General features: G+C 37.8%; 1 protein-coding gene across 1 annotated transcript in view; it reads left to right on the top strand.

The window, feature by feature from the left end:
• The window catches only part of DOK6 (docking protein 6), a 239,412-nt gene that overhangs the window by 96,428 nt on the left and 115,489 nt on the right, over positions 1–27,495 (top strand). Inside the window, exon 3 of the mRNA XM_085052459.1 lies at positions 20,381–20,495. Coding sequence (XP_084908585.1) covers positions 20,381–20,495 — 115 coding nt within the window. The remainder of the gene's footprint in view (positions 1–20,380; positions 20,496–27,495) is intronic.

The raw sequence follows: 27,495 nt of genomic DNA, 5'->3' as shown, positions 1-27,495 counted from the left end.
GTATGGGTTTATTTGCTATCCTGTAATTCTGTAAATTGTTGTTGTGCATTGCTTTGGTGTTGGTTTTTTTTTTACTAGTAATTTTCTTACTATAAATAACAGTAATGGCATTAGTCCTAGGCAAGTGCCTCCTGACAGCAGCAGTGCATATTACATTCATTAGCCAAAACGTGACCTTATCTGTTCTTCGCAGTTTCTGGTATCAAATTAAAACTTCTCATTACTGTAAATTTAGATCATTGCACTCTTGCTCAGGTAAGTTTCTAGCTTAGCTGCTGTGTTTTCCCTTGAACATTCATTGCAGAGGTTGTGCAGAGCAGCTGTGTTAATTCCCATTACTCCCTCCAAACAGGGGATAAAATAGCAGTAGCTCTTCTTCCAAGCCAGGGTGGGTATGTTCTTGGTACCCATCCCTACACTGTCAGAAAATACCAAAAACTGACACCACAGCTTTACCAACTTAAAAGAGAGCATAAATACAAAGGATTTCTTATTGCTGTAGTATATATACATATGTATATGTATATATATGTATATGTATATGTATATGTATATGTACATATAAGGTATGTAAAAAAAAAAATTCTTTCATGCTTTGGAGACATACTGATCAGGCAGTACCAGTGCCTGTAACTCATGAGAAGAGGCTTTCAGGAGCATTACAGAAGTCAACATGGTTTAGTAGTGACATGAAGATTACTAGAAATGAGAGAGATCAAACGTCCAAACCTGGAGTGTATCCAAATGAATTAGAAAAAGCATTACACAGTTGGCCAATTAATTGTTAAAGCAGAATTAGAAAGAGCAAAATAGAGCTTGAAGAGCAACTAACCAGAATAGATTCTGACCCATCAGGATCAAAAACCTTGCCAAAGAGCCCAGAGTATGAAAGAAATGTGCAGAGAAGAGAGTAGAAATAAGCACTTTCTCATGGGGTTTAATGCAGAGAAAAGTGACATGCTCTGGTGTGGGTGTGCAAGGGAGGCTTCTGTGGACATGACTTTGTGTTATAAATTTGATCATAGGTACTTCAGGCCCAGCTACACAGGGAACACAGCTACTCAAGAGCCCAAATGCCACTTAAGGAAGATATAGCTGAATTGCTAGTGGTAGTCCGTAAATAGCAAAATGGGAATCAACAAATAGGGATTCTTCCATTCCTGGTAAAATTTCCACTTCATTCGTGCAAGCTTCTTTTTCACTTTCAAGTTAAATAGCCTTCACATGAAGTGAAGATGTTGTGGGTTGGGTCTCTCCCTGACAAGATGTAGCTATCTTGGAGCAAGACAAGCTTAAATCTGTCAGTACTACTGTGCTTACCCTTCAAATAAATAAATAGCTGACATCTGGCATAGAGATCAAGACTTACTGATTTAATTCCCCCAATATAAGAGATTGTTCTGTTAAGACTGTGTAAACAACAGCTATCTCTAATAGTTTGCGTTTTAAGTTAGCAAGATTAAAGTAGGATAAAATTTTTAGATCTATGTTATTTGTTTTTCCTGTCATTATGTTTGATTATGATGCGCTTTATATAAATCTGCAAATGCAAAAGGAAATAAATTGCAAAACATTTTAGCAATGGCTTATGATAATCAAAAATGTATATGGGACAGATGGTGTTAAGCACATTATATAATATGTGTCCACAAAAATAGATAATAATCAAGAAAAAGAACAACAGTAGCCTTCTAACTGTAATTTACTGAATTAAATTCATGGCCAGGGCCACACAATGGGAGATACCTTGCAATTTTATTTCATAGCTTGATTGCCATGAGAGAATTTGTGGAATTCAATCCCAGTGATTTATGGCAAGTTCTTATATCAGCTACAGCTGCTTCTTGAACACTTCTTGGCATTAAGGTCTCCTGTGCATATGTGCACACAAGCACACCCAGACAGTCCTGTTTGCTCAGAGGAAGGAGGAGAGAGGTTCTCTTTGTGCTTAAGAACATGGTATGCAGGGACAATATGATATTTATTCATCTACAGCATAGTTCCTAGTCTAATTGAGATGACCCTAAACCATGAGATTCTTACTCAGCATAAGTGAATTCCTGATAACTTTGAAAATGACTGAATTTTGCCAGTCATGTATGTGCTAGCTCCTACAATTCTCAAATGTAATTACAACCCTGAAATGAAAAAAAACCCCTTATATATGGTAATATTGTAACAATCCTTATAAGAACATCTCTCTCATTGTTTCCACTTAGTTGCCTTTGGGTTGTTCTGGTTTATTCTTTTCCTTGGTGCTCTCTAGCGACTTCCGGGTTGCCTAAATAAAGATTCTTATTGCTAAAGAAATGTGAGCTAGCCTACTGTTTTTTCTAGTTTGGTCCAAGAGTCCTGCCTCATTGTGGAGTATTTCAGACTCTCATGTTGCTCATGTTCACTACAAATCAGAAGTTGTGCAAGTCTCCTTAGGGATTGCTATAATCTGGCAAGTTACTAGTTTTACTCATGGTATTGCATTGCTTCTCAGTTGTAAAGATGTTTTCAAAAAGAAATGTGGACAAACATCCATCAAAATGTAAATGTTAGACTTAATTCTTGTGCTTTTTGTGATAAGATATATTAAACCAATTGATTTGCACCTAAAATTTAATATTATTTGAATTCCTCTTCTGCAGTTCTTTTCTTGGTATAATTTTATGCTGTCTGTTTTTCAAAAACACAAATTCAAACCTGTCTGTTTTTTCTCTGTTAACCATTCTGCTTCTATTATTTGTTAGTTGATCTGTAGTTCCTCAGTAAGACTTTATTTTCTCATCTGGTTAAATTCACTCAAAAATTCAAATTCGATGAAAGCTAAATAGGAATACCTTATGAAGATCTGGTCACAGTCACAGATGTTGTTTGCTTTGAAAACCATCTCAGATTTAGAACACTTTTTCCTTTCCCTCCTCTTCCCTTATCCTTTTTCTTTAGAAGTATGGTAATTTTTTTATCCCAGAACTTCTTTCAGAAAAGTTTTAAATACTGATCTCAATGTAGTAATTTCTTATGAGCCCAGTGAATGTGTGTGTGACTATGTTAGTTTTGAATAATATATTGCAAGTTTTTCTCTCCAAATAATTAAGAATTTAACAATTACATTTTGTAATTCTTTGCTCTTTGAGGTTGAAAGGGGTGCCCAAATGTACTTCCTGTGGTTTTTACATCCTTATTTTGCCAAGTATTCCAAAGCAGAGATAACTAAATCTTTCTGAAAACTATATCCTTATTTTTTCTGATTTTGACATGTAATTATCTTCAAATATTTGTTTTCAGCACTTTCAAGTAATATCTTCTAGCGAAATCATGTGGCTGGTGTGGGAGGGTTATGAAGGGCATTGCTTCCATAGGCTGCTATTACTCATCCAATGAGTTTAAAATCAACCCTATTTAAATGAATAACTTAGCAAAATTACTGCAGTTCTGTACACCAAACAAACAGATTTGCAGTAATTATCAGACCCCTCTTAAAATATAGAAGTATTTGAACAACATAGTTGTTCAAAGCAAGCATTCTGTGTACCAAAAAGCAAATTGCAGGAATAATTTGAGCTGTGCTGGTAATGAAGCTCTTAATAGAGTCTGAGCACATCAAAGGGCAGCATACAAACTAATAAAACAAAATCTTTTTTGACAAAGATTGTATTAAGGCAATAGCATCTTTCCTTAATAATGTAAAGAAGAAATCTACAAGTTGAGTATGCAGACAGGACTTCGAGCTCCTACAAATATGGACCTAAAATGCAGAAGTTATCCTATGTTTCCCTTCTTGTATCCGTGCATCTATCTAAACCTTTGAGTCACAATGTATTAATTTGAAGTGTAAATTTATGTGTTAAATAAAGAAGCAGTGTCAATGTGTGGTGCTGAATTCCTCAAAAGTGGCATCAGTGGCTGAATCTAAGTACCAAGGAGGGAAATACCAGTAGGAAAAGTAAAGATAATCTCTACTTGTAACACAAAGCAACACTAAGACCTGTTAGTGGTGGTTCATGTACACTTTATTACAGTAAATTCATAGTGGTAGTTGAGTGTGTATGTGTAAAGTTTGGCAGCAAAATGGACATTCTGCTCTTACTAATCAGCTGTTTAAATAGAAGCCTGCATTCCCATTATATTAAGTGTTAAAACAAGATGGAAGACCGAATGTTTTTCTTGGAAAAAATAGTATTGGACAGGAGAGGAACATTTAAACATTTCATCAGGAGGAGAAAAAAAAAAAAGTAAAACTTCCAAAATGTTATTGAACCATAGTACAATGCAGGACCTCTGAAGCCCATGTAGTTCAATCCCCTGCTCAAAGCAGCATCAGTCAGATCACTTTGCTCATGGCCATGTCCAGTTGTGTTTTGAATATTTCCAGGACTGGAGGCTCCATGACCTGTACAAAGCTAAACATGAAGTCCTGCACCTGCAGCCTGATAACCAAAGAGTAGGAGAGTCTGGGAACTGAATGTCTGGAGTGCAGCCCTTCTGGAAAGGCCCTGAGGATCCTGTGGGGCAGTGAGCTGAGCTGAGCTGAGCCAGCTGCGTGGCAACAATGAAGGCAAACCCTGGAATGCATCAGGAGGAGCATGGGCAGCAGCATGAGGACTCTCAACCTGGAAGGCTTCTCCATACTGAGCCCCACCTGTAATACTATGCCTAATTCTGGTCCCCTCACTGCTCTATTCAAAACAGGAACAAAACCCAGAGAATGTCAGTGGAGTCCAACCACATGGAGGTTGGAGAACAAGAAGGCCTGGGGGCAACTAACCTTAGGCTTCCAGTCTTGATAAGGTGGCTGAAGTGTTCTCAAGGATGCACAGGGAAAGGACAAGAGGCGCTGGGCAGAGGTTATTTCAGGGGAAATTAGTTTGATATAAGCATGGAAAAAAGAATAGCCAACTGATGTTTAGAACAACTAAATATGAAAGCAGGCTAAGCAAAAAGGTCAGTATTTCCTCACTAGAAATATTGAAGACCTAGCTTGGCAAGGCCTTGTGTAACCTGAATGAAGACACAGCTTTCAAGGTGGACCAGATGATCTCCAGGACTTCCATCCAGCACAGGCTTTTCTGTGAACTATGAAGTATATGTCATTAAAGTTGCTCTTGATATATCCCTGTGCTGCATATATTGTCAAACTGGTCTTGCCCTCTCTTGAGTATATTTCAGGGATGGAAAAAATACACTTAGTCTTCCTAGTGTCACTTAAAACAATCTCAGGAGAACTTTTCTTTGAACTGCTCTAGTGTTATTTCTTTGCAGTAGAGAATATGATGGTCTGTGTGTCAGTTATGTATATTCTGCTTTTGCCATGGAAATCTAGCCATGTTTTGGCAGAGTTTAAAGCCTTGCAAACCTGTATTTTGTGCATATTTTTTAGAAACACTTTTGACTTTGACAGCTAAAGTGTTTCGTGTCATCTATAAAGCTTGAATATGATGGAAATTCAGAAAATTTTCTCTCTTGAGTAATGAAATATGTTTCTCTCAGTTCTTTCAGGGCTAAAGACTGGTATTCACTGTAAGAACTACTTGTAATTTTTACAGACTAGTGCAGGGACAGGTGTTTGAGGTGAGATCATGGAGCCATTCTCTGTATGTATATCCTCTGGCTCTTGGTGACATGGAAAGGAAAATTGTTGAATTAAAACTTAAGAGAATAAATAGACCAAATGTTAGAGCATGGGAGAAAAACAAAGGAATAAATATTCTGGCACTCTGTGCAAGCACCTTATCCTTTGGAGAGCTGTGAGAAACACCAAGGTCAATGAAAAGCTGGCTTTTCAAATAATTGATATGGGAAATGCTGAAGCAAATAATGGGATGGGAAGATTTTGAAAAAAAACCCATCTATTACTAAAAGTAATAAATCTATTTTAATTGACTGCATAAAGCCAGGGATACTGGTGCAGAGGTAAAAGTCCCAACAATGAGAGGGAGGTGAACAAAGAGGCAAAGAGCATGGACATGGTCTGTCTCTTCAGCCCAACTATACCCGGTAAAGAAAGTCTGTGCAGCAGGACAGGAGGAAAGCAAGAAGGGATTCTTCAGGTTTTTACACCCAAGTAAATTGCTCTCCAATAACACTACCTCATTTGTTCCAGCAGCTGGGAGGTGTTCACAGACATAGCCCAGGAGAGGCCAGTTCTGAAATAAGAAGAGCATGTGTTTGGAAGTGAGGGTTTCAGTAGCAGGGACCCCAGTGGAGCTGGGATAGACACTTAAAAGGGGAGAGACTGGAATCAAGGTCTCTGAAGGGGACAGACTGGAATTAAGATCTCTGAAGCAGGTCCTCATTGGTCCTTGGGGGGAAATCAGGAAGAAAGAATTGAGCTAGAATATAAAACAGTTGGGCTTGCTGTGCAGATTTGCACTAACCAAACTCCCCATTTTAATGCAAGTGAAGAGCGGAATCTGGATATCTTAAATTCAAATCAAAAGTTTAGAGGGCACATTTTTGACTTTTCATTTGTTTTCACCATGCAATTCCTTGTTTCTTCCCTGACAGTATAAGCCACACATCTCAGAAGCAAGGAAGGTGTAAAAGAAAATTAATACTTGGGAAACCATCTTTGTGAAATATACTTGTATGATGACCATTACAGAAGAACCCTGAGAAAAGTCAGGTTGTACCATTAAGTACATTATGAATTTATGGCAGTCAAGCAAATTTATAAAGCCTCTACTTAGCAGAATGGTATTCACCATTTATTCTGACTGTGGTGAAAAATAGTTATGGAAAATCTAATGCAGTCTTATATTTATGACAATGTGTATCATAATATGTATAGAATAGGTGCCAATAAACATAGAGGTACTTATTTGTTTTAAGATACAGGGTAGGAAGGCCGTAAATCAGAGCCAGTGGGGCCCACTGCCATAAACAAAAGGAAAATGGTAAAGTAGGCCTATGGAACTAGCAATCAAAGTAATATTGAGATCTTCCTTTCCTAGCCTTCAGCATTTGATTCTGCATTTCTGGGTTTTTTTCCAATATTTTGTGAATCTATTTTCACTATTCAAGTGTAGAAAGTAGGTGTACTACATAAATAATAAAAGTTCATGATGGAAGTTAAAGACCTAATTATCTAGGCTGCAGTTTATAACACTATTAAAAAATGTTATGTGAGGATTTTTTTTTTCCCCCAATGACAACATTTTCCCTTGAAGCTACTCTGAATTATGTGTCTGTGTTGCTAGGGAATGTTTACCATATTGCTGGGGAAATGGAAAGAGGTGTGGACCATTTTGGAGTAGCTATAAAAGGAAGCAGACAGGTACAAACAGCAGGTTATGGTGTATGAGAGAGGGCCAACAGGTTTGTCTCTCTAATTTGCTGTCTCTTAATAAAGGGAAATGAAATATAATAAGTCTTATGAGAACTAAGTTTCATTTAGGGTTTTGATTTACTTAGAGTAAGGGAGGCTTTGCAACGTAAATAAAGAGCAATTTATTATGAAAATTAGCACAAAACTATCTAATTTTTACTTCTTCATAGAAGGAAATTTGAAATTCAAATCACTGGCTGATGAAGGTTATTAAAAATGCATTAGAGTTGAAAATGTAGCTGCATGTAATTGTCATAATAGATACTCAAAATTAATTTATCCCCAATGACAATTAAGCGAAAAGAATTTTCAAATTATCAGCTAACAAATTTCAGTTAATTTTAGAAACAAATAAAATGAAAACATTTCAAAAAGTTTGTAAAAAATGAAAACTATTTTAAAATAATCCAAAAAGAAGGGCTGCATTTCTGTTCAGAATCATTCCTTTCCTTCTCTTGCAAATCACTGCACTCTTGCAATTTTCTTTTACCTCAGGTTCTCTCTATTGTGTTTTTCTCTTTCACCTTTTTCTCCCAAAGGAGTCTGGACCACTTTGCATGTATGTGTGCACACACATGTAAAAGCATGAGCTGAATTTAGATTAAACTAAACTCATTCATTTTCCCTCTATACCTGGTAGTTTTTCATCTAGTTGATGCGTATTTCTGATGGGCATCCAGGGATCTCACAGGTAATCTAGTGCTTCCTTCAGAATTCTGAAATGCCTGTAATGTATATGTTTACATTTAAGAACAGCACCAAAATGCCAGTTTTGGCATTGTTGGATTGGGAAGGGAGTTATTTTTGAAGACACTGAGGCATATTTGCAGCCTTTAAAAATCACCGGGCGGGGGGAAGCTTTTCTAAATAACTCTACTTTTGTGGTGGGTGTGTATTTATTGTTTTAATGGTTTCTAAAAACAAGACACGCACAAACTTCATGCTGGTGGATATGTCAGTGGTTGTGTTTGTAGATGTTCTCACATGGGCTTGCACCACTTGCTCTGGTCCATGGCCAGCAATGTGTCTGAGCTTGAGTGTGTCTTCCTCCCCTTTGGCATAAGGAGAGAAAGCCAGGGATAGGGAATGCAAAGACAAAGATATCTCGTCTCTTTTCCTGGCTGATATAATTTATTTTCATCTGAATATACTTCTTGATAATGCAGCAGATATTCAGTGTCTGAGAGGTCCTTAAAATCTGCATCATGAGTTTCCTCTCAGCTAGGATTTTTTTTTTTTTTTTTTCCAGTGAGTGTAATATTAGAAGTAAGCCAGCCTTTGTCACCTAATTCTGACCCCAGTCTCCCCCTTGGTTTCAAGATCTGGCTAAAGAGAGCTACAGCTGAAGATAGAGACTTTCACAGACTGAAAGGGATAGGAAGAGGAATTACACCTAGAGCTGAGCCACTGGCGGCATGTACAGCATAGATATAGAGCCATAATAATTTATGTGCATTGAAAGCCTCTGGTTACTTGTATCCTCTAACACTCCTGACCCAGTTTGTCAATGCAGTGAGAGATTTTGTGGTTAGGGTTTTAACTTGCAGTTTAGCAGGAAGAATTATGTATACACATCACTTATGGCATTCAAGCAATTACTGTGTATGATTTGTTTTCAAATTTAGTCTGTGTTAATAAACACTTATTTTTAATTGAGCTGATCTAACAAGATAATTTTGGAAACTATTGCAAGTCAGCCAATTTAACTGACCTGAGAGGAAAATTTAAAGGAAGTTTTGGAAAAGTATGTTTCTCCTTTTCTTTCAACTCAAAGACCAGTAACATAGTCCTTTTAATTAGCCAATACCTTTAGGCCAAATGTAGAAAAGATCTGGACATAATCATGTACTTTGGGAATGTTAAAAGTGAAAACTCTGAAAACTGGAAATGGTTCCTAACTGTCCAGTAGATTTTAGTAGCCTCACAAGGATATTAACACTCACCTAATAATCTAATGTTTGTTGTGAAATATTGTGTAAATATTGTTTGCATGTCTACTAACTCTAGCAGGAGGTTTGATGTTGAAAGCACGTTGGTTTTTTCTTAATTGCAGCTGAAATTTGAAAGGATAATTGTGAAATCTATTTTATTTCAGTTGTGAATCATCTTCCCACTCTGCCATCTCTCTAGCATGGTGTTATTTTTCAAGTATGAACCCAGGCTGCAAATTAGAAAATTTATATTGTTTCAGTATTAAGGCATTAGTTTAAATTTTGTCAACACTGGCTTTTAAAGAAGGTTGTATTTTTCCCCTTTTATTTTAATGCATACACAGTAGGCTGGTATTCAGATTGCACTTCAAAATGAAAGGTTAGATTGGAAAACATATTTCAAAGTTTCTTTAGGATAGCAAGGAAATGAGATTGAGGAGAACTGGGATTTTTGTTCCGCAAATGACTGTCTCTACAAATACCCCGTGAAGTGTGAATGTGTTTTTCTCAGTATGTATTTAAAAATTCTAATTAAAATGTTTGTTAAGGGAATAGGTCCATGTACACATGAACTGATCAGATTTTAACTATCGCTTTCAAACACCAGGCTACCAGCCAGAACCAGAATAATCCCAGTAGGCTGGTTGATTTTATGGGTTAGGCAGCAGCTCAATCCTGACAGTATTACGGCAGCACGGCTTGAGAGAAAGTAACTTGGCTTGGAAAAATGCCTACATCTTTGCCTAGTAAAGGCAGCTGATATGACTTAATATGCTTACTCTGCCCTGGTAGGTTTGATTTACCAATACTGTCAACCAATTTAGCATTTAAATTGGCATAACAAAGGCTAGTGAAGGGAAGATTGTTTTCCACCCCTAATTTTGTTGGATTTCATTGAGACAAAATAAAGAGTTTATAACTGTTTATGTGGTAAGTGATCAGTTATAGTACAGCATGAAGCTGGGTACCCAGGTTGTAGCCGGTACGAAAGGCAGATATTCTAGTACTTAGAAATAGTAAAGACTTATAAAAATTGAGAGACTTGTAAATAGTAATAACTTCTGTTTCTCTTGCATTTATTTAAATTTTGAGAAATTAAAACAGTTTTTTTTTATTTTGTAATCAGGATAAATTTGCATAATGTCATCTACATTTTCCAAAAATGCTGAAAAATTTAAACTTTTTCATTTTTTTAAATCTTATCTGGAGGGTAAGACGGAATTATTCATTATCCCATTGCTATCAGATCTACACATATTTCTTCCCATCAAAGTTTTCTTTTTTTCCCTGACATTACTGCCTTATCCTTAACCTGACTTATTTTTAAAGTATTCTGCCCCTTTTTGGTTTTTTGATTATTATGATGTACTTTTTCAGTTAGCAGACAAGATTTTTACTGCTGTTATAGGCGTGGTTTCCATTTAGTACTTAGAGGAATGAACATTTACCTGGTAGAAGTTTCTCAAACACTTACTCCTCTGAAATAGCAGCTGGAGACCTGCCCGAGAGGCATAATGTGGAGGTTGATATGCCACTCATTGGTGAAATTCCTGGAGAGTGTTGTTACCATAACAACTCATATTCCAAGGGTAAATCCTCATGCAGAGATGGGGAAAATTATTCTGTTCCCTTTGTGAACTGTTTTTGCTCTTTTATGATCCATTCTTTTAAGTCTCTGATCTTGGGATTTCTCTTCTCCCTTATTATGTTCCTCTTGTAATCTTGTGGCTTAAGATTTGCTGTTCTTTCATGAAACAGTTTTTTTTTCTTCTTTTTCCTGCCTCTTAGTACATTTTTAGCTTAAGTCTTCTTTTTCAATCTCTTGCATCCACTCATCCTATTGTTGATTGCCATGCTTATGCAATATATGCTGATGTCATGGAAATATGTTTCATCTTAAATACTCTGAATGGTCTAATCCCATATGGGTATGCCCAAAATCACAAGGGTGCAAATATCCTTGCAGATCTGTTAGCTTCCCTTTCTTGGAATTAATTATTATGTGAATGGACCTGAGGAATTTTCTTGTCCAGCTCCTGCTCACAGCAGAGCCACCTCTGAGGTGCAAGGTCTGAGCACACGTGGTTGCACAGGGTGTTGTCCAGTTGAGTCTCCAGGGATGGAGGCTGCAGAGCCTTCCTGGGCTGCCTGTCCCACTGCTGGACTGTCTTCATGGTTAAAACATTCTTCTCCTATGCAGCCTGAATATCTCCTGCCTCAGTTCATCCCCATTGTCCGTCTTCCTCCCACCAGGCTCCGTCTCCTGGATAACCTCCCTGCCGGCGCTGGGGGGCTGCAGTTAGATGTCCCCAAAGCCATCCCTGCTGCAGGATGGAGCAGCTGCTGCCCTCAGCCTCTCCCTGCCTCAGGGCAAGTGGTCCAGCTCTGGCTGTCCTGGGGACCCTCTGCTGAACTTGCTTTGTCATATCAATTTCATTGGAGTCCCAAAACTGGACAGAGTTTTATAGATGTGATCTAATGAATGCTGAGTAAAGAAGAAAAGTCATTTCCCTTGATGTATGGCCTGTGCTTCTGTTAATGCAGCCATTTCCCCAGTCCCAAAGGTCTTTATGCTTTTCAAGCAGCACACTGCCTTTTCTTAAGAGCTCAAATCACATCCAGCTCCATCCAAAGCTGTAACAAAACTTCTACTCTGTGATAATTGGATTTAGCAATGTTGAAGGAGCCACTGCTATCTGCAGATAGTATGACTGAAAGCTGAGAGGGAGGCAGGTATTTAGATGCTTTGGGATACTGTATGTGGTTCTTTGATCTGTGATGAGACAACATCTCCTTTTGGCAGACACATTGGTACCTCCTTTGCCTTTTCCTGCTATAAGAGTTAACATGGCCCCTGCTTTTTACGTCACTCTCTCATTGCTGCCATGCTGTTTCTACTTGGAGGTGGTTCTTCACTGTCTGGGCATCACTCACTGGAGCCCCTGCTCCTTGCCCCTGTGTTGGCTTTTGCTCTGTCACATTACTGCCTGCGTGGTGTTACACGACAGATGGTTGTATGTGGGCCATTATTAAGAAACAAGAGGATAAGCGATTGCATTTTATAGCTCTCTCTTCTGCTTCTATTTTTTCTAGTGAGAACTTAAATGACGGGGAGGTTGTGTGCAATGCAAAACAGAAACCCATTTATGTAAATTCAGACCTTTTCTTCTGCCCAGGCAATTTCCAGGACTCTGCACAGTGGAAATAACATTCAGGAGATGGAATAGCAGAATCATTTCACTCCCAGTTTCATATGGGAGGCACATGTTTGGAAGAATTCAAATAGGATATAACCCAGAATGGGGCACTTAGGATTTTATTCATCATTTTTTGTGGTTTTCATCTATTGGGACCTCCTTTCTTATTTACTGTGGAATTGTAATTTTTGTAGTGATGCAAATATAATACGTGATTTGGAAGTAGTATTTCTGTAATTGTGGAAGAATTATCTCAGCTATTTAAATGTACAATTTGAGCGCCAGAGCCCAAGATATGTTTTATATGTAGAGTCTTGACATGTCCATGTAACACAAAAGGAAATCCTATATCTGCAGCTGCATGACTAGAAAAGATTTTTATTACAAGAAGCAAACAAATAAGTGTCCAGCGTAGGTCAACAGTGAAGTGTGGTAGATTAAAGAGCAAGTGTATGGAATTGTTCCCAAAATCCTTCCTCTTTGAGAGAAATAAATATAGTTTCAAAGAAAGTAATCGGGAAAGAGGCAATTTACATTTACTCTTAAGAAGCAATGCATCCCAGTTAATATAAGCCTTGGTTTGAATTAAGTGTATTTTGGAATTTAATAGCTTTTCACATCTAAGAATATAATTAAGATGATGAAATGATAACAAAACTCCCAGACATTTTAAAGGATATGTGTTTTCAGATGCATTGACTCTTTTATGATATAAAATACTTTGCTAGTATAATGAAAATGTGATACTGTAATTATTCCTGTTATTTACCTAGATAACAAATGCTCTTTCAAAAAGAAGACTTTAGGTTGATAGACAAGGCAAAGGCTAAAGTGTTTTTGGAGAGACCAGAAGTTTATACTAGAAATCTATTACCTGATCTCTTCTGACTAGACAGAGGTAACTGTCCACTTCAGAGGCTGTGTCTGTTCACAGAATTTATTTTCCGTATACCAATCCTAAATAATTTCCTTGCTCATCAGCCAATACCTTTGTATACTGCTTGGATTTAGGCTATGGCTACATGCCACTGAAGACTTTCTTACATTAGTAGTTTTCCTGCACTTGAATTATTTATTAGGAATCCGCAGCATGACTTTAGTGAAATTAAATTACAGTTGGTGTAGCTAGAGACAAGTGGATTTAGACTTCTGAAATCTATCAGGATGTTTTTCAGATGGTTTCCAAGTCTGTTGGCACAAACATGCACTAAAACTAATGCAGACCAATCCTTTAGTGTTTCTTGTAACTCAGTCCCCTGGCATCTGACAATGCTTGGGCACTCTGGCAGGGAGTAGGGAATTGAGGGAATTTGGTATTAGCATCAAATTTAGAATCTTCATGCAGAAAGATGACTTCAAGTTTCTGTGAACCTCTCAGGTTACAAATTATTATCATAAGACATCAGATATGGAAAATCTTCAAGGAAATGAAGATTTTTTTTCAAGTGAGGACATAAGCTAAGTCCTTCCTCTGATCTTCTTGCCTTTTTGACCATATAGCATGAGATTTGTTAACTGTTGGTTCCTTCAGAGGAGTCCTTCTCAGTTTCTTCTCTTGTTTTTAAGGCTGATGTTCTGTTCTGTATTTTATTAATTTATTTTTTGATGGTTGATTCAACCAGTTGTGGCTAGACTGTATTTACAAGGTGTTGATAATTATGGACTTTTAATTATTTCTATGTAACAGTTACTAAAGGAAGCAAGTAGAAGCTCTGAATGTGGTGCTCTTTCAGATGAGATATTACACTAGCACAAAACAAGATAAAGTTTTGGGCTCATCTGCAGACCAGGATAAAGAAAAAAAATGTGCATGAGAGGAAGTGCATTGCATTACTTGAAACAATGTTTGGATGGTTCATGAGTATTAAGATACATGAGCAATAGTGGCAGAAAACTTATTATAGGATCTTGTGCATTCTTGTTCAGTGCTTGACTTATGTCTGTAAAGAAGTTTTGTATTTTGTTGAGGAATCCGAACATCCACAAGAATTTGTGTCCAGATCAAGTGCATTTCTTTCCATGTGTGCTTACAAGGAATCTTCAAGGTGATCCAAATTCCTGACTGTGACAGGAACCAAGTTGCAGGAACCAACACTGCTGTATAGCCTTGAGAGCCTGATTCAAGCCTAGCCTAGTATAATTTTGCAGGAGTGAGATCCTGCCGTTACCAATTCTAGAAGTTATTCTACCTAGCAGCCCTTCAAGGTCATGTCCTTTCATCAAATATTAATGAGAAGAAAAGGACTTGGATGTCTCTGATACAGCTATGTCAAGCCCCCTCCCCCCTCCACCAAGAAAGAAAAAAAAACTACTTAACATGAAAACAAAAATCAAAAAGAAATAAATAAACCTTGGCAAAGTTTGGTAACATTTAAGTTAAATAACTCTTCCGCATCTTTTCATCAACCAGTGTTAAATTGTTTTTCTACGGGAAAAGTGGATGTAAAGACTGGTACAAAAAAAATTAAGAAACCGAATAGAAGAAAGAAAACAACAAACAAGAAAATGTATGTGTGGGCTGCTGAGTGATGGACATATGAAGCAGGAATTATTGATGAAGAGTAGGAGAACTGAGAAATGGTCCAGGTGCTAAGAGTCCCTAGCACATGCCACACTGAGCAACATATGGAGAACAGCACTATATGATAACACTAATGTCTAGTAGAAAAAAGGAAGTCTAAGTTAATATGCTGATGGTAGTGGAAAGTTGTAAGCTACAGAATCATTGCTTAATAAAAAAGGATTTATTTCACCTACTAGATGAAATCAAAGGGTAACGGTAAGGAAGAAATCTGTTTTCAAGATTGCTCACTGAGCAGGCAGTATTAGGGATTTTATTCATTGTTGAAGTTATTCTAAAGAGTTACCAATGGGGCAAATAGGAAAACTGAGTTTCAAAGTTTGGGTTGTTTTTGTAACTTTGTGTTAACAAAGTTTTAGGCAAAGTATAATCCCACAATGGGATTTTTTTTTTAATGTGGAAAGCCTGAGTCAGACTCTTACATATGTAATAATGGCACAGCAGATTTTCCCTTTTCTATGTTTTTCTGACTGATACAAGCTTATTAATGGTCTAGGTAGTTTATGAATGCTGTTTTGTTGTTGTGAAGAACAAGAATATTTTTAATTTATTAGACTGAATTTTGTCAACAAGTTCATTATAATATCACAGGAAGCAAATTTTGGTATAATGTTCCTTGCTTTAAAAAGTAGATTTGCCTAATGTACTATGCATAAAAAAGGGGAACTTCTTTCTTTGAATTCTGTTAGTTTTTAAAAACCTTCTTAAGGTCTGCAAAGTGATGTTTTAAATTATTTCAAAGTAGTGTATTTTAATACATTTTATTTTTGTCTTTTTTGTATCTTTGATGCTTTTCCCCTTTTAAAACTGTTTATTTATTTATTTGTCTTTTCAAGAAATAGTAGATAAAATTTAAGCCACAGTTTTAACAATCCCTGAGATAAAGCAGTCTGGTTGCCAAGGCGAAGTTCATTTTTTCCTTCATACAAGATAAGATAAACTCTCAGGTGTTTATTTTTTAATTGCACATATTCAGCAAGTAGAGAAATGACTCACGCTTCATTGGCATTAAACCCAGAATTCAGAATTTCATTAACTTAATTCTCTCCATCAATGGGAGGATAGATTTTCACAGTCTTGCCTGTGTCTTTCTGCTCTGATCATGGAGGGAAGCATATGATACAATTTGAAAAGATGAACATGGAATCAAATATTCATCTCTATTTGATACTAAAAATTACATCACCAATAGAATTAATGAGGGGCTTATTTGATATTATGGCCCCTCTTCTTGTTGATGTCGACTTGTGCTCCTGAATTGTTCTCATTTCTTTTTCTGTTACCCTCCCCAGAAAAATTATATTTCCTAAAATCTGTATAAATTTCCGATGTCCTCAAAATACTGTAACTAAAATTACTATTTCCTTCAGTTCTTGTATAGCAAAGTATTCCAATGAGAAAGATAAGATTTAAAAAAAAATTAACTGGCAGAAATATTTTGGCCACCCATGTTATACCACTAAACCATTTTACAAGAAAATAAGTATCTCACAATATCTCATGGTAGTTTCAAAAAGGTCCATTCTTTGTGGAAAGGTGTACACAAGTGGGATATGATTTCTGTGTGGTTGGTTTTGTTTGGGTGTGGGGTTTGGGGCAATTCCTGTAACTTAGTCACATTGGAGTTTCAAGAAGTTTTGTGCTGTCTGGGGAAGTGGTATGATTCCAATGACAAAGGAAAATTGAAATGTGTTTAAAACAAAGCCCCTTTTTTCCTGCATGGACTCTATTTTTCTTCACTTACCTTGCATGGTGTTCAACTGAATCTCTTATATTGGTACCAAAAAGCAGCACATAAGAATTTGGTTTTCATTGTCTCTTTCAGATATTAAATTTCCACCAGTAAATAAAGCAAATTCCATTGTATGTATATTTTGTGTTGACAATATTCCTAAGTGTGTGATGGATATGTGACTATATTAAACAGGGCAGGATTAATGCGCTGATCAATAAGATGATTCAAAAAACCATCTTTACAGATGGCCAGTTGTGTGTACTCAGGTATGTCTGTATTTATGTTTCAAAAAAAACTTACTATGAAAGTTTTCTAGCTTTAGTTCCAGGAATGTGAGATTTTTGGCTCTATTATCTTATCTTATAAACATTGCAGGATCATTCAGTAATCTGTAACACTCAAATTTTAAGAAAAAATAATAAATCTCTACTATATGGCAAAGACTAGAATAAGGCTTAATATGCCTTGTTGTCACTATTGAAGCAATTCTATTTTCTTTTCTGCTATTGCAGAAAGAGAAATTTTCCCTTTCAAATATAGCAAGATTTAAGGCGTTTTATTCAGTATGGTGTGCACTGTATGGTGTTAGAATCACTGGGGTTTTCTCTTCCTATTAGTGTTTTCCTTTTCCTATTGCACTGGCAGCTACATTTTCAATTCTCTTTATTAGTAACCTGAACTCTTTTGTGTTCCAAATCCTCTTAAATGTTTTGCTCTTATATCCTCTTCATATTTGGCAAGACTAGTAGATTTGTATCTTCCCTGTCTCCTACTCTGGGGCCTTTTGTGTCTTCAAAATTCAGTAATGACTTACAGATTTGGTATTGTTCCCTCAGGTTTTGAATTCTAGAGTCTTCTCTCTCCTCTGCCTACTAATGCTTTCTTTCCCCTTTTGGAGGATTTTCTTGAGATTAGTGCTCTGGCTGAGCCACAAGAGCCCTCTCATACATTAGATCATCTACTATGCATAGATCCAGAAAAACCAACAGATATTTTGGTAATTTCTTTAATGGGACAGTGATATTTGTGGTGTTCAGCCCTTCTCTTTCCCCGAAGATGAAAACTGGTAGAGTATATAGATTCTTGTGAAGTCCTGAAAATGCATGACAAAAGTTAAAATTACAATGGATTAGGAACCAAATGGTGAGGCAAATGTTGGACCTGTGTCCAAAAAAAGGCCAAAAGGTCAACCTGAAGACTACAGAGGATTCTGGCAGTCAGCCAAAGGTCAACCTGGAAAACTTCTGTCAGTCTTACTTCAGCTTATGGGAAGAGCTGTGGAGTGAATCATCTTAAAATATATTTTAGATATGTGAAGGATAAGATAGTGTTTTGGAAAGGCGGCATGGATTTACCAAGGGTAAATCATGCCTGACCAATATGATTGCCATCTGTGATATGTGATGAGAAGAGCTTTAGCAAGGCTTTTTACATTTTCTCCCATTATATTTTCAAATCCAAGTTGGGACATTGTTCTTTATGTGGGTGGATGTCTAGATATGTAAAGCTGGTCTGCTAGTCAGAGCCAGAAAGTCATGGTTAATGGGTTATAACCTACTTGGAGGTCAGTAGCAGGTGTGGAACTGCTGTGATCTATGCTGGGACCTCTCCTGATTAGGACTGTCCTCAGGGAGCTGGAGGAGATAAGGGAGCTGCACCAACTGTGCAGAGAGCAGACTGGGAAGCATCAGTAGGTAGCCTGTTCAGCAGCCTGAACAGGCTGAATGGGCTGATATGGAGTTTGTCAAACTGAATAAGGGCACAAACCAGGTGCCAGCCCAGCAGCAGAGGAGCCCCTGCAATGGCACAGTTTGGGATTGGCAAGTGGGAGCAGCCCTGCAGATAGAGCCCTGGACCTTGGTGCCTCAGCCAGCAAAGCTCCATGGGCTGTGTGGACAGAACTGTGGCCAGTCAATACAGGGGATGATTGTTCTCCTCAGCTCAGCTCACATTAGACCAGGTTTATAGAACCACATCCAGTTTTGGCCCACCTGTTACAACAAAGATACTGACAAATGGCAGTGAGTTTTGCTGAAGGCTGTCAAGACAGACTCTAGAGCAGTCTGCAGTTCTGGTCTCAAGTTCGTCAGCACAATACACATTCCACTTCAGGTTTTGTCTCAGTTTCTTTTGCTGGCTTGATGCCTCTCACTGCTCATCTGCTATCAATATTTTATTGAAATGTCTTTGCCCTGGCATGTTCCATTTTTTTACTGCACTGTATAAAATCTCTTCTGCTTTAAGAATGTTCTTTTCTGCATGTGAAAAGGAATGCTAGAATGGTACACTGGCAGCATAAAAATTACAAAGCAAAACAAACAAACCCCCACCTATATTCAGTCCACTTCTTTGCATAATCATATATGACCAAACTCATGTCGATGACATTTTTTTAGAAATTAACTCTGCCTGAGGCAAATGTCCTGCCTGAAAAAAGCTAACTCTAAACAGATAGTTTGCTGAGGGTTCCAAGAAACTGAAAAAAATATTTTATAATATGAAGCATTAATCAGTTTAATGTAGGCTGTGCCACCAGCTCTGGTTGGAATAACATATTTTTCTTCCATTTGTGGTAATTGTAGTTATCTACTTGCATCAAAAGAAAATGAAAATAGATGGAATTTTTAATGTTGTTAATTTGTTGCAAGTTTATTATATTGTTGATAAAATTTTCAAATATTTACAAAACAAAATAAAAATTTGAGGTCTTTTGAGGATGACAGATACTTTTGAAAGACACATGAGGATCTTTCCTTGCAAATGTAATGATGATATTCAACATATTAATTGAGTTACCTCCCTTAACTAATGAAACACTATTCTTCCAACATTAGGGTTTCTATTTGATGCAGATTCTGAAACTGATCCAAGTTGTATGAATATAGAAATTGAAAAATAGATTCTAGAAAATCCCAAGGCTGACTTGATGTCATTGTAAACTGTTTCCAAGTAGGACTTTATTAGACAAATAGAGTTCTGCAGAAATTTATTAGAGAAATAGAGTTATTACAGTTAAGTTTTGCAACTTAAGCCTTTACCTATTTATGTGTTTTTATCAATTACAAAGCTTATAAATATAAATAACTTTAGGGGTGTCATGATTTAGGAATGGTACTCCCCAGTTTAGTTCTCCCACCAAGACTCAAAACCACACTGCTGCTCCCTCGTTCCTCCCTTCCCTCCCCCTCCCCCTCTGTTAGGATGGAGTTGAAAATTGGAGGCACAAAAGCTGAAAATCACAGGTTGAGATAAGAGCAATTTACTAGAAACAGCAGTGAGACAAGAAAATGAGCAGTAACACTAAAAATATAAATAGCACAAGGTATAAGACAAAGAAACAATGGAAAAGCCTGCAACAATACCCAGCTCTTCCCCACCACTGCTTTGTCCCCACTGCAAGAAGAATTCCTTACTCCCACCCCTGGCAATGAATCAGGTGGTATGGAATAAAATCTGAGCCTTAGCCACATGCCTCTCCTGGTTACTGTGAAAAATTAACCCTGCTCTTTCTGAAACTAGGACAGAAAAAAAACAATTTATAGTAAAAATTGAGCAGTGAAGGTTATTATTTTTTTTTGTACTATTTATACACTGGTCTAAAATACTTTTCTTCATTTTAAGGTAACTGAGCTGCACAATATCAAAAACATAACCAGATTGCCTCGAGAGACAAAGAAGCATGCAGTGGCAATTATCTTTCATGATGAGACATCAAAGACATTTGCGTGTGAGTCAGGTAAGCAATTGGTGCTTCATCTCTAGCTTGAAGAAATCAAGTTACACATCAAAGTCTGGCTCAGATGAATTAACTCACAATGCCAGATAGAAATTCGTAGCTTAAAGAAATTTGTGGTAAACAAAAAACTTTGGAGTTTGGGGTTCAGGTCTTTTGGGGTTTGGTAGGGTTTTTTTTTAATATATATGTTGAGAGGTGTTAGGGGTTTTACAGAGCTCTTTCTTCCATTATTTTTCTTTGTCTGCATACAGATGGTCTAAAGACTGGAGCTAAACTTGTAAATCTTAGTTAAAAAATAACCTGTAAGATGTTATTAAATCAAGATGTGAAACATTCTTTTTTTAACAAGCTTTGCTATAGGCACTTACTAAACTAATAATTATCATGCCATTGCAAATAAGAGGCAAATACCAGCTAAAACCTCAGGATATTGTAAAGCAGGGTGTCAAGCAGTCTGTGGTTTGAATGACTCCATAGCATAATGAATGAGTTGAGAAAAAGACTTTGGCATTATGGTACCTAATGGCAGGTACTTACATGCAAGGCACTGAACGCTGCATGATTACAGTGCACTATTTTATGTTTGAAAATACAATTGTACACATAGGTGTCCTAGGGTATATTTTAACAGAAAAAAAGGTTTTAAAAATAGTGGGAAATTCTTTAATAATAAAGTTTATGGGGTTTTTTGTGACATATTTGAAACTGTGCATTTTAAAAGTTTAGATGTATAATACTATATATATATTTTAAATATATATGTAACATCACGTATGTATGGTGAAGGACCTAGAGGGGAAGCCATGTGAGGAGTGGCTGAGGTTACTTGATCTGGAGGAGACTGAGGGGAGACCTCATTGCAGTTTTAACTTCCTTGTGAGGGGAAGAGGAGGGGCAGGCACTGATCTCTTCTCTGTGGTGCCCAGTGACAGGACCCAAGGGAATGGCCTGAAATTGTGTCATGGAAGGTTTAGGTCAGACATTAGGAAAAGGTTTCTCACCCAGAGGGTAGCTGGGCATTGAAACAGGCTCTGCAGGGAAGCAGTCACAGCACCAGCCTGACAGAATTCAAGAACCATTTAAAAAATACCTTTGGGCACATGGTGTGATTCTTGGTCCTGTACAGAACCAGGAGCTGGACTAAGTAATCCTTATAAGTCCCATCCAATTCTTGATATTCTATGATTCTATATTAATATTATCATATAACAGCATTATGTACAGTCTAAATAATAAATTAAATACAGTGAAACAAAATTTGAGAAATGCAGAGGAAGATAAAAGCATGCAAGGTCATGAATTATGTAGGTTTTGGATCAAATATTTCAAACAGTGATATATACATCCCATCATGAAAGATGGATTGACAGTTTTGTTTATCAATTAAGTTTAAAGACACACAGAAAATCTATGTCTGTCTACAATTAGTTTAAGAGATCATTAGATAAGTAGTCCACATTAAAGATTTCTATTTCTAATATGTAGAATTACTACTGACTCTATATTACGATTAATAATTGAATAAAAATGTTATAATTATATTCCAACAGCACTGAAATCAGTTCTATGGAAACTTTTCCACTTGCCTACACATTCATTCCCCTTGTTCCCTAATGAAAAGATCTTGTTCTTTCCCTAGAATTATTAGGATTCAGGTATATCTGAAAGGAGTGCCAGTAAATCTTAACTTCAAAATTCTTTCACCAAAGAAGGGGCAAACCTAAGGAAGTTCAGTGTGTCTAGCCCACTCATCCCTTTCTTCTGTAACAGATGTGATGCAACTCCTTAACCTTGAATCCAGTTGCATATACAAAGCACATGTACCTGAAGGTGCTAACAGGGTGCCAGTGTGAGATGCTCTCCGTTTATGCTCTGTACAAAGGTGTGTTTTGAGTGGACAGAACCCTGGGTGAAGTAGCAGACCAGTGGAGAGCTTGTGGACAGAGATCAAAGTGCAGACCAAGACAGGTGATGTTGCAGTAGGTGTCTGCTCTAGATCTTCTCATCAACAAGAGAAGGCAGATGAAGCAGTGTTGGTGCAGGTGGAAAAAGCCTCATAGTCCCAGGCATTGGTGTTCTTGGGTGACTTTTGTCACAACAGTTACTACTGGAAGGCCAATAAGGCTGAACACAAGCAATGCAGGTTTCTGGAACAGACTGAAGACAATTTCTTGATACAGATGATCAATAATGTGATGAGGGGAGATGTTTGTTCAGGGACATGCTTGGCAGGATCCTGTGGATCCTTGAAGGGTAAGGGAGCCCAGGAGAGCCATCCAGTCTGTAAGAACAGCATTTTCTGAGCACAGGAACTGTCCTCCCCATTCTCAGAAGACAAGCTTTACAGAAGACCAGTATGAATGGACGTGGAATTCCTGACTCAACTCAAACACACACACACAAAACCAAACCCACAGCAAAGCAGAGACAGACTACTTGGGAGGGATACAGAGACATTGTCTATGTATATAGGAATGGAGTCAGGAAAGCTCCAGCTCAGGGAAGTGCAAGACAGAAAAGGTTTCTTAAAGTACATCAGCAGTGAAATGAAGGCTAAGTAAGTGTGAGCCCATTGCTCACTGGAGCAGTCAGAGTAGTGACAAGGGTCATGAGAAAGGCTAAGGTACCTTTTATACTGTGGTTTTCACTTGCAGGGCTCCTCCTCAGGCTCTCCAGGTTCCTGAGTCCCTGAATGTGAAGCAGTATCCTCAGTAGAGGAAGGCACACTCAGGCATCACTTAAATCACTTGGATTTCATATGGAAGTCAGTGGAACTTGATTGTCAAGAATGACAAAAAGGAGGATCCAGATAACTGCTCCAGCCAGCCTCACCTCAGTCCCTGAGAACACTGTTGGAGTAAATCATGTGTAAACACATGAAGGACAGCAAGGTGCATGGGAGTAGGAAAACCATTTCCCACATGCAAATCATGTTTGCTATGATGGGGTGTCTGGCAAAGGAAAGGCAGTGGTTCTTATATACCTTGATTTTAATGACCTTTGACACTTTCTATAGCCTCCTCCATAGTCCCCCAAAATTGGTGGGGCACAGGATGGATAGAGGCACTACAAAGTGGACAGAAGATAGGCTGAACTTGAAAAGCCAAGCTTGTGAAGCCCAACTTGCAGCCAGCAGTGGATCCCTCAGGGATTGGTGCTGTTCAGGGACCAATACTGTCCAGTGTCTGCATTGACAATCTGCATGATGAGGTGGAGGGTACTCTCAGTCGGTTTTCAGATGACACCAGGCTGGTCTGACCCAAATTGGGAATGCAGGGCTGCTGTCAGAGGGACCTGGACAGGCTGGAGAAAGAGGCTGACATAAACCTTAAGTTCAGCAAGAACAAAAGCTCTTTCCCCAGGTTTGTGGTAATCCCAGCCACAAGGCAGGCTTGGTGCCAACTGCTGGGAAGCAGCTCTGCAGAAAAGGTTCTGGGGTCCTGGTGGACACTGTGCCCTGACCAGCACCAGTAAGGGTGCTGACAGCAAGTGCTGGAAGTGAGCCTTCCCTTCTATTCAGCACTTGTAGGATCACATCTGGACTACTGTATCCTGTTTTGTGCACTCAGCACAAGAATATTGACATACAGGGGTGAACCCAGGGGAGAACACCAAGAGTCAGGAGCACATAACATACTGAGACAGACTGAGAGCTCAGCCTCTTCAGCCTGGAGAAGAAATAGTTCAGAGGGTCTTATTGTCCTTACAACTACCTGACCTGAGAATGCAGAGATATGAAAGTGTCAGATACCTTGCTGTTTCTGAAAGATTACAAATCTTGGCTGTGGGTATAGTGGAGTTTCAATCAGTTTGCCTTTGTTCATGCCTTCAGTCTATCTAAACAGTAGAGATACACTGTTTTGTTTCACTAAAATCTAACTTTCTTGAACTCCAAATCTTTTGTGTTTTCTGAACTAGGAAGATACAGTCCAAAAAAATTTCTTTCCTGTCTTCTCACAAGTAGCTGGTACCATTTTTACTGCTGCTGAAAAGTGTGAAGTACTTTGCTTTCCCTTATGAAATGTAACAAAACTTAAGGAATATTTGGAGAACTGCTTGTTTAAAAAAGGTTCATTTTCTTCTCTTGTTTAATGGCACTGGTTTAAATGGGAAAATGCATAGACTTTTAACAGCCTCATAGAGTATAGTGATGTACACACATGGTGTTTATTTTGGCAAATCTGCTTGCTACTTCTTTGGTTAACAAAATAACTTTACTAATCCCTCTTCTTTCCAATGGCTTCAGTGTCAAAAAAGCACTCAAGTGGTTTTGACTCAAATCAAAAATCTAGAATCATAACTGCTTGACCTTGAATTTTTTAGGACCCCAGAGTTTCATAATGGGAACATTTTCCTACCATGAAGCCTCTGAATATACAGAAGCAGGTACCTTGTTTCTTATCACCTTGACTTCCAGAGGCAGATGAAAGGACAGTAACATTAAACCCATTGCAAAAGCTCTGCTGAGCATAGAGTCAATAATTTCTTGGAGAGAAGGAGAAAGGAATACTCAAAGCTGATTTGGTTTTAGGGACTGAACAATGTGAGGAAGGGGTTTGGTCAACGTTGTACCAGGAAATTATTTAAAATAATGGTATCATTCTGGTTTTGATAGTATGAGCTGATACCTTCCCCTCTGTGTAGTCTTAGAGTCCTCGTGCTGAAAAGTAGCACATTTTTCTGGCACATAGCTTTCTTAATTGTGGAATTAAGCACAATAAAATACTATTCTGTTTTAAAATAGCTCTCCAAAGATGCAGAACACTTTGTTTCTCTCCAGAAAGCCTGAGAGCTGTGATACCAGCCCACTGGGTGTGCTGGCTCAGAGCCTGTGGATTTTTCCTACGATCCTGCAGCTTTTAGTCCCTCATCTTGCTTATTGTCTTCAAGGCAGCTACTGGCAAATCTGAGCTCTGGCTGGGCTGTAATCCCTATGTTTCCATTAGAATTCCAGCAAATTAATAATCTGAGGTGCATCCAATTGTTGTAATCTTCATTTACTAATGAAAACATTCTCTAGAAAAACAAATAAAAATCCTCCATATGCTTTTGTTATCACCTACCTGTTCCAGTCATTACCACCAGTGCTCCCAACATCTACAAAGCTGTAGAAATGTGTTCCATTCTGAAGCGCTATTGAAATATTTTGAAGAGCAAATCAATCTCATATATTACAGTTCCTTGAACAAAAGCATGGGTTCACAAGTCTTTAAAGAAGAATTATCCCTCTTCAGGAAGAAAGGGAAGCTTCTTGCTGTCACTATATCTGTTTCTGACATCTGCTCTAGTGGGCAGAAACCTGTGACTTTGGTGATTAGCAAGCAACATTTTTAAATTCTCTGTTACCATGAGAATTGTTTCAGTGGAAGTAAACAAATGAGAAGTCAGGGCTGATTAACTAACATGAAAAGTAGTCTATAACTCAGTGAACCTAGGACAGACTCTAAAGAGTGGGAATTCTTCTTGAAACCATGGGAAATTGCTGCTGCTTTAGCAAGGAGCATCTGTGGTCTCAATTTGAGCATCCCTGAAAATCATATGAAAGTTATTGCCATTAAGGGAATTTTTATATTTTTTTAAATTAAGAATTATGAAATTCTGTGTTGCTTTAGAAATAGAGAAGTGCAGAACTTTGAGGCTTGAGAAAGAATTAAATGTTGCCAAATATATAAGCAGATTAAGGGGAGGGACAAAATACTGTACAGAAAAATGAAACCGTTTTGGGGAATTAAGCATGCTTACTCCAGCATAATAAAGGTTTAAAAGATATTGTCTTTTAAATATAAAAAGGAGGGGAAAAAAGAATTTTGTTAAGATATAAAGTGACCTTATTGCAGGAACTAATACAGAATATATGCCCAGTGTAATTTTGTCTTGCTGTAGCCGTTCAAATAGCAGAAATAACAGACTAAAAAGTAAGAGTAAAATTTCTAGAGTTCCAGCAATCAGCCTCAAAGAAAATCTTCCCCTTTCCCATGTGGTAGGGCTTTAGTCTGCACTCTGAAGTGTATAATCAAGCTATTGGATAGGGTCTTTTAGCTCTGAGTTCCAGCTACTGGTTTTGACATGCTGAGTTTCCCTGATACCTTTGCTAAAAAAGTTGTTGGGGTGGGTCTTGTTTGGTTGGGTTTTTTTTGTTATTCTTATTGGGTTTTTTCCTCAGGTAGGTGTGCTGTCACTTTTGGTGTAATTACAGCCATGCTTGGATGCTTGTACCTGTTAAGAAGCTCTTCTTCCTGCAAGCCTGGTATCTGTATAATGGCTGTAAGACAAGTGTCTGAACTGAGATGGGTGTTCTGAAAAGCACTTTAAACTCACACAAAACTTGCAGATGTGATGCAATGAACAGTGGTGGCTGTGCAGGACCAGCCATAAAATGAAATTGGAGGGCATGAGCACTGATTAAAGCTTGAAGTTTATGGTGCTGTTTTGGAAGTTGCTGGCATGATGAGGATTATGCCTGAATAACAGCTACCTTTCAAGGAATGCTGTTTCTGGTTTGCGCTAGTCAGGGACAGACCATATGGGGGCTTGATTTTTCCTTTAGTGATGACAGCAAAATACTAAGTGATGCCAATCCCTGGGCATTTAATGCTTAGTGGACCCTCTAGCACAGGTTTGTGTAAAATCTATTTTGATTTCTAAATGACAGAATGTGATGAAAACTGATGAACTTTTAAACTTGGTGATAAAAAAAAAAAAAATTAGGGGGGTTGAAAATATTATGGACACAGAGATAAGAGAGACAAAATAAATCAGAGCTGAGAGGTGATTTTGGTGCTTTGAGAATAGAATGAGTTGTAACACCAGGGTAAAAATCACAGAGAAATCTTAAAACTGCCACTGTTAAACAAATACAGACATACCGCTGGATAATGATATTTTCCTGTGTTCACTTCAGTACAATGCCCCACTCTGTATAGTAGTATACAAATTGAAGGGTTTTCTTTCTTTCCAGGCAAGCAGGAACTGCAGCTCTAAAGTCATTACAACCAAGAAG

This window comes from Lichenostomus cassidix, chromosome 2 (genome assembly GCF_008360975.1).
Source record: "Lichenostomus cassidix isolate B80296 chromosome 2, HeHo_3.0, whole genome shotgun sequence".
In the NCBI taxonomy this organism is placed as follows: Eukaryota; Metazoa; Chordata; class Aves; order Passeriformes; family Meliphagidae; genus Lichenostomus; species Lichenostomus cassidix.
The sequence above is the reverse complement of the archived record's forward strand: the minus strand, read 5'-3'. Positions and strand labels throughout refer to the sequence as shown.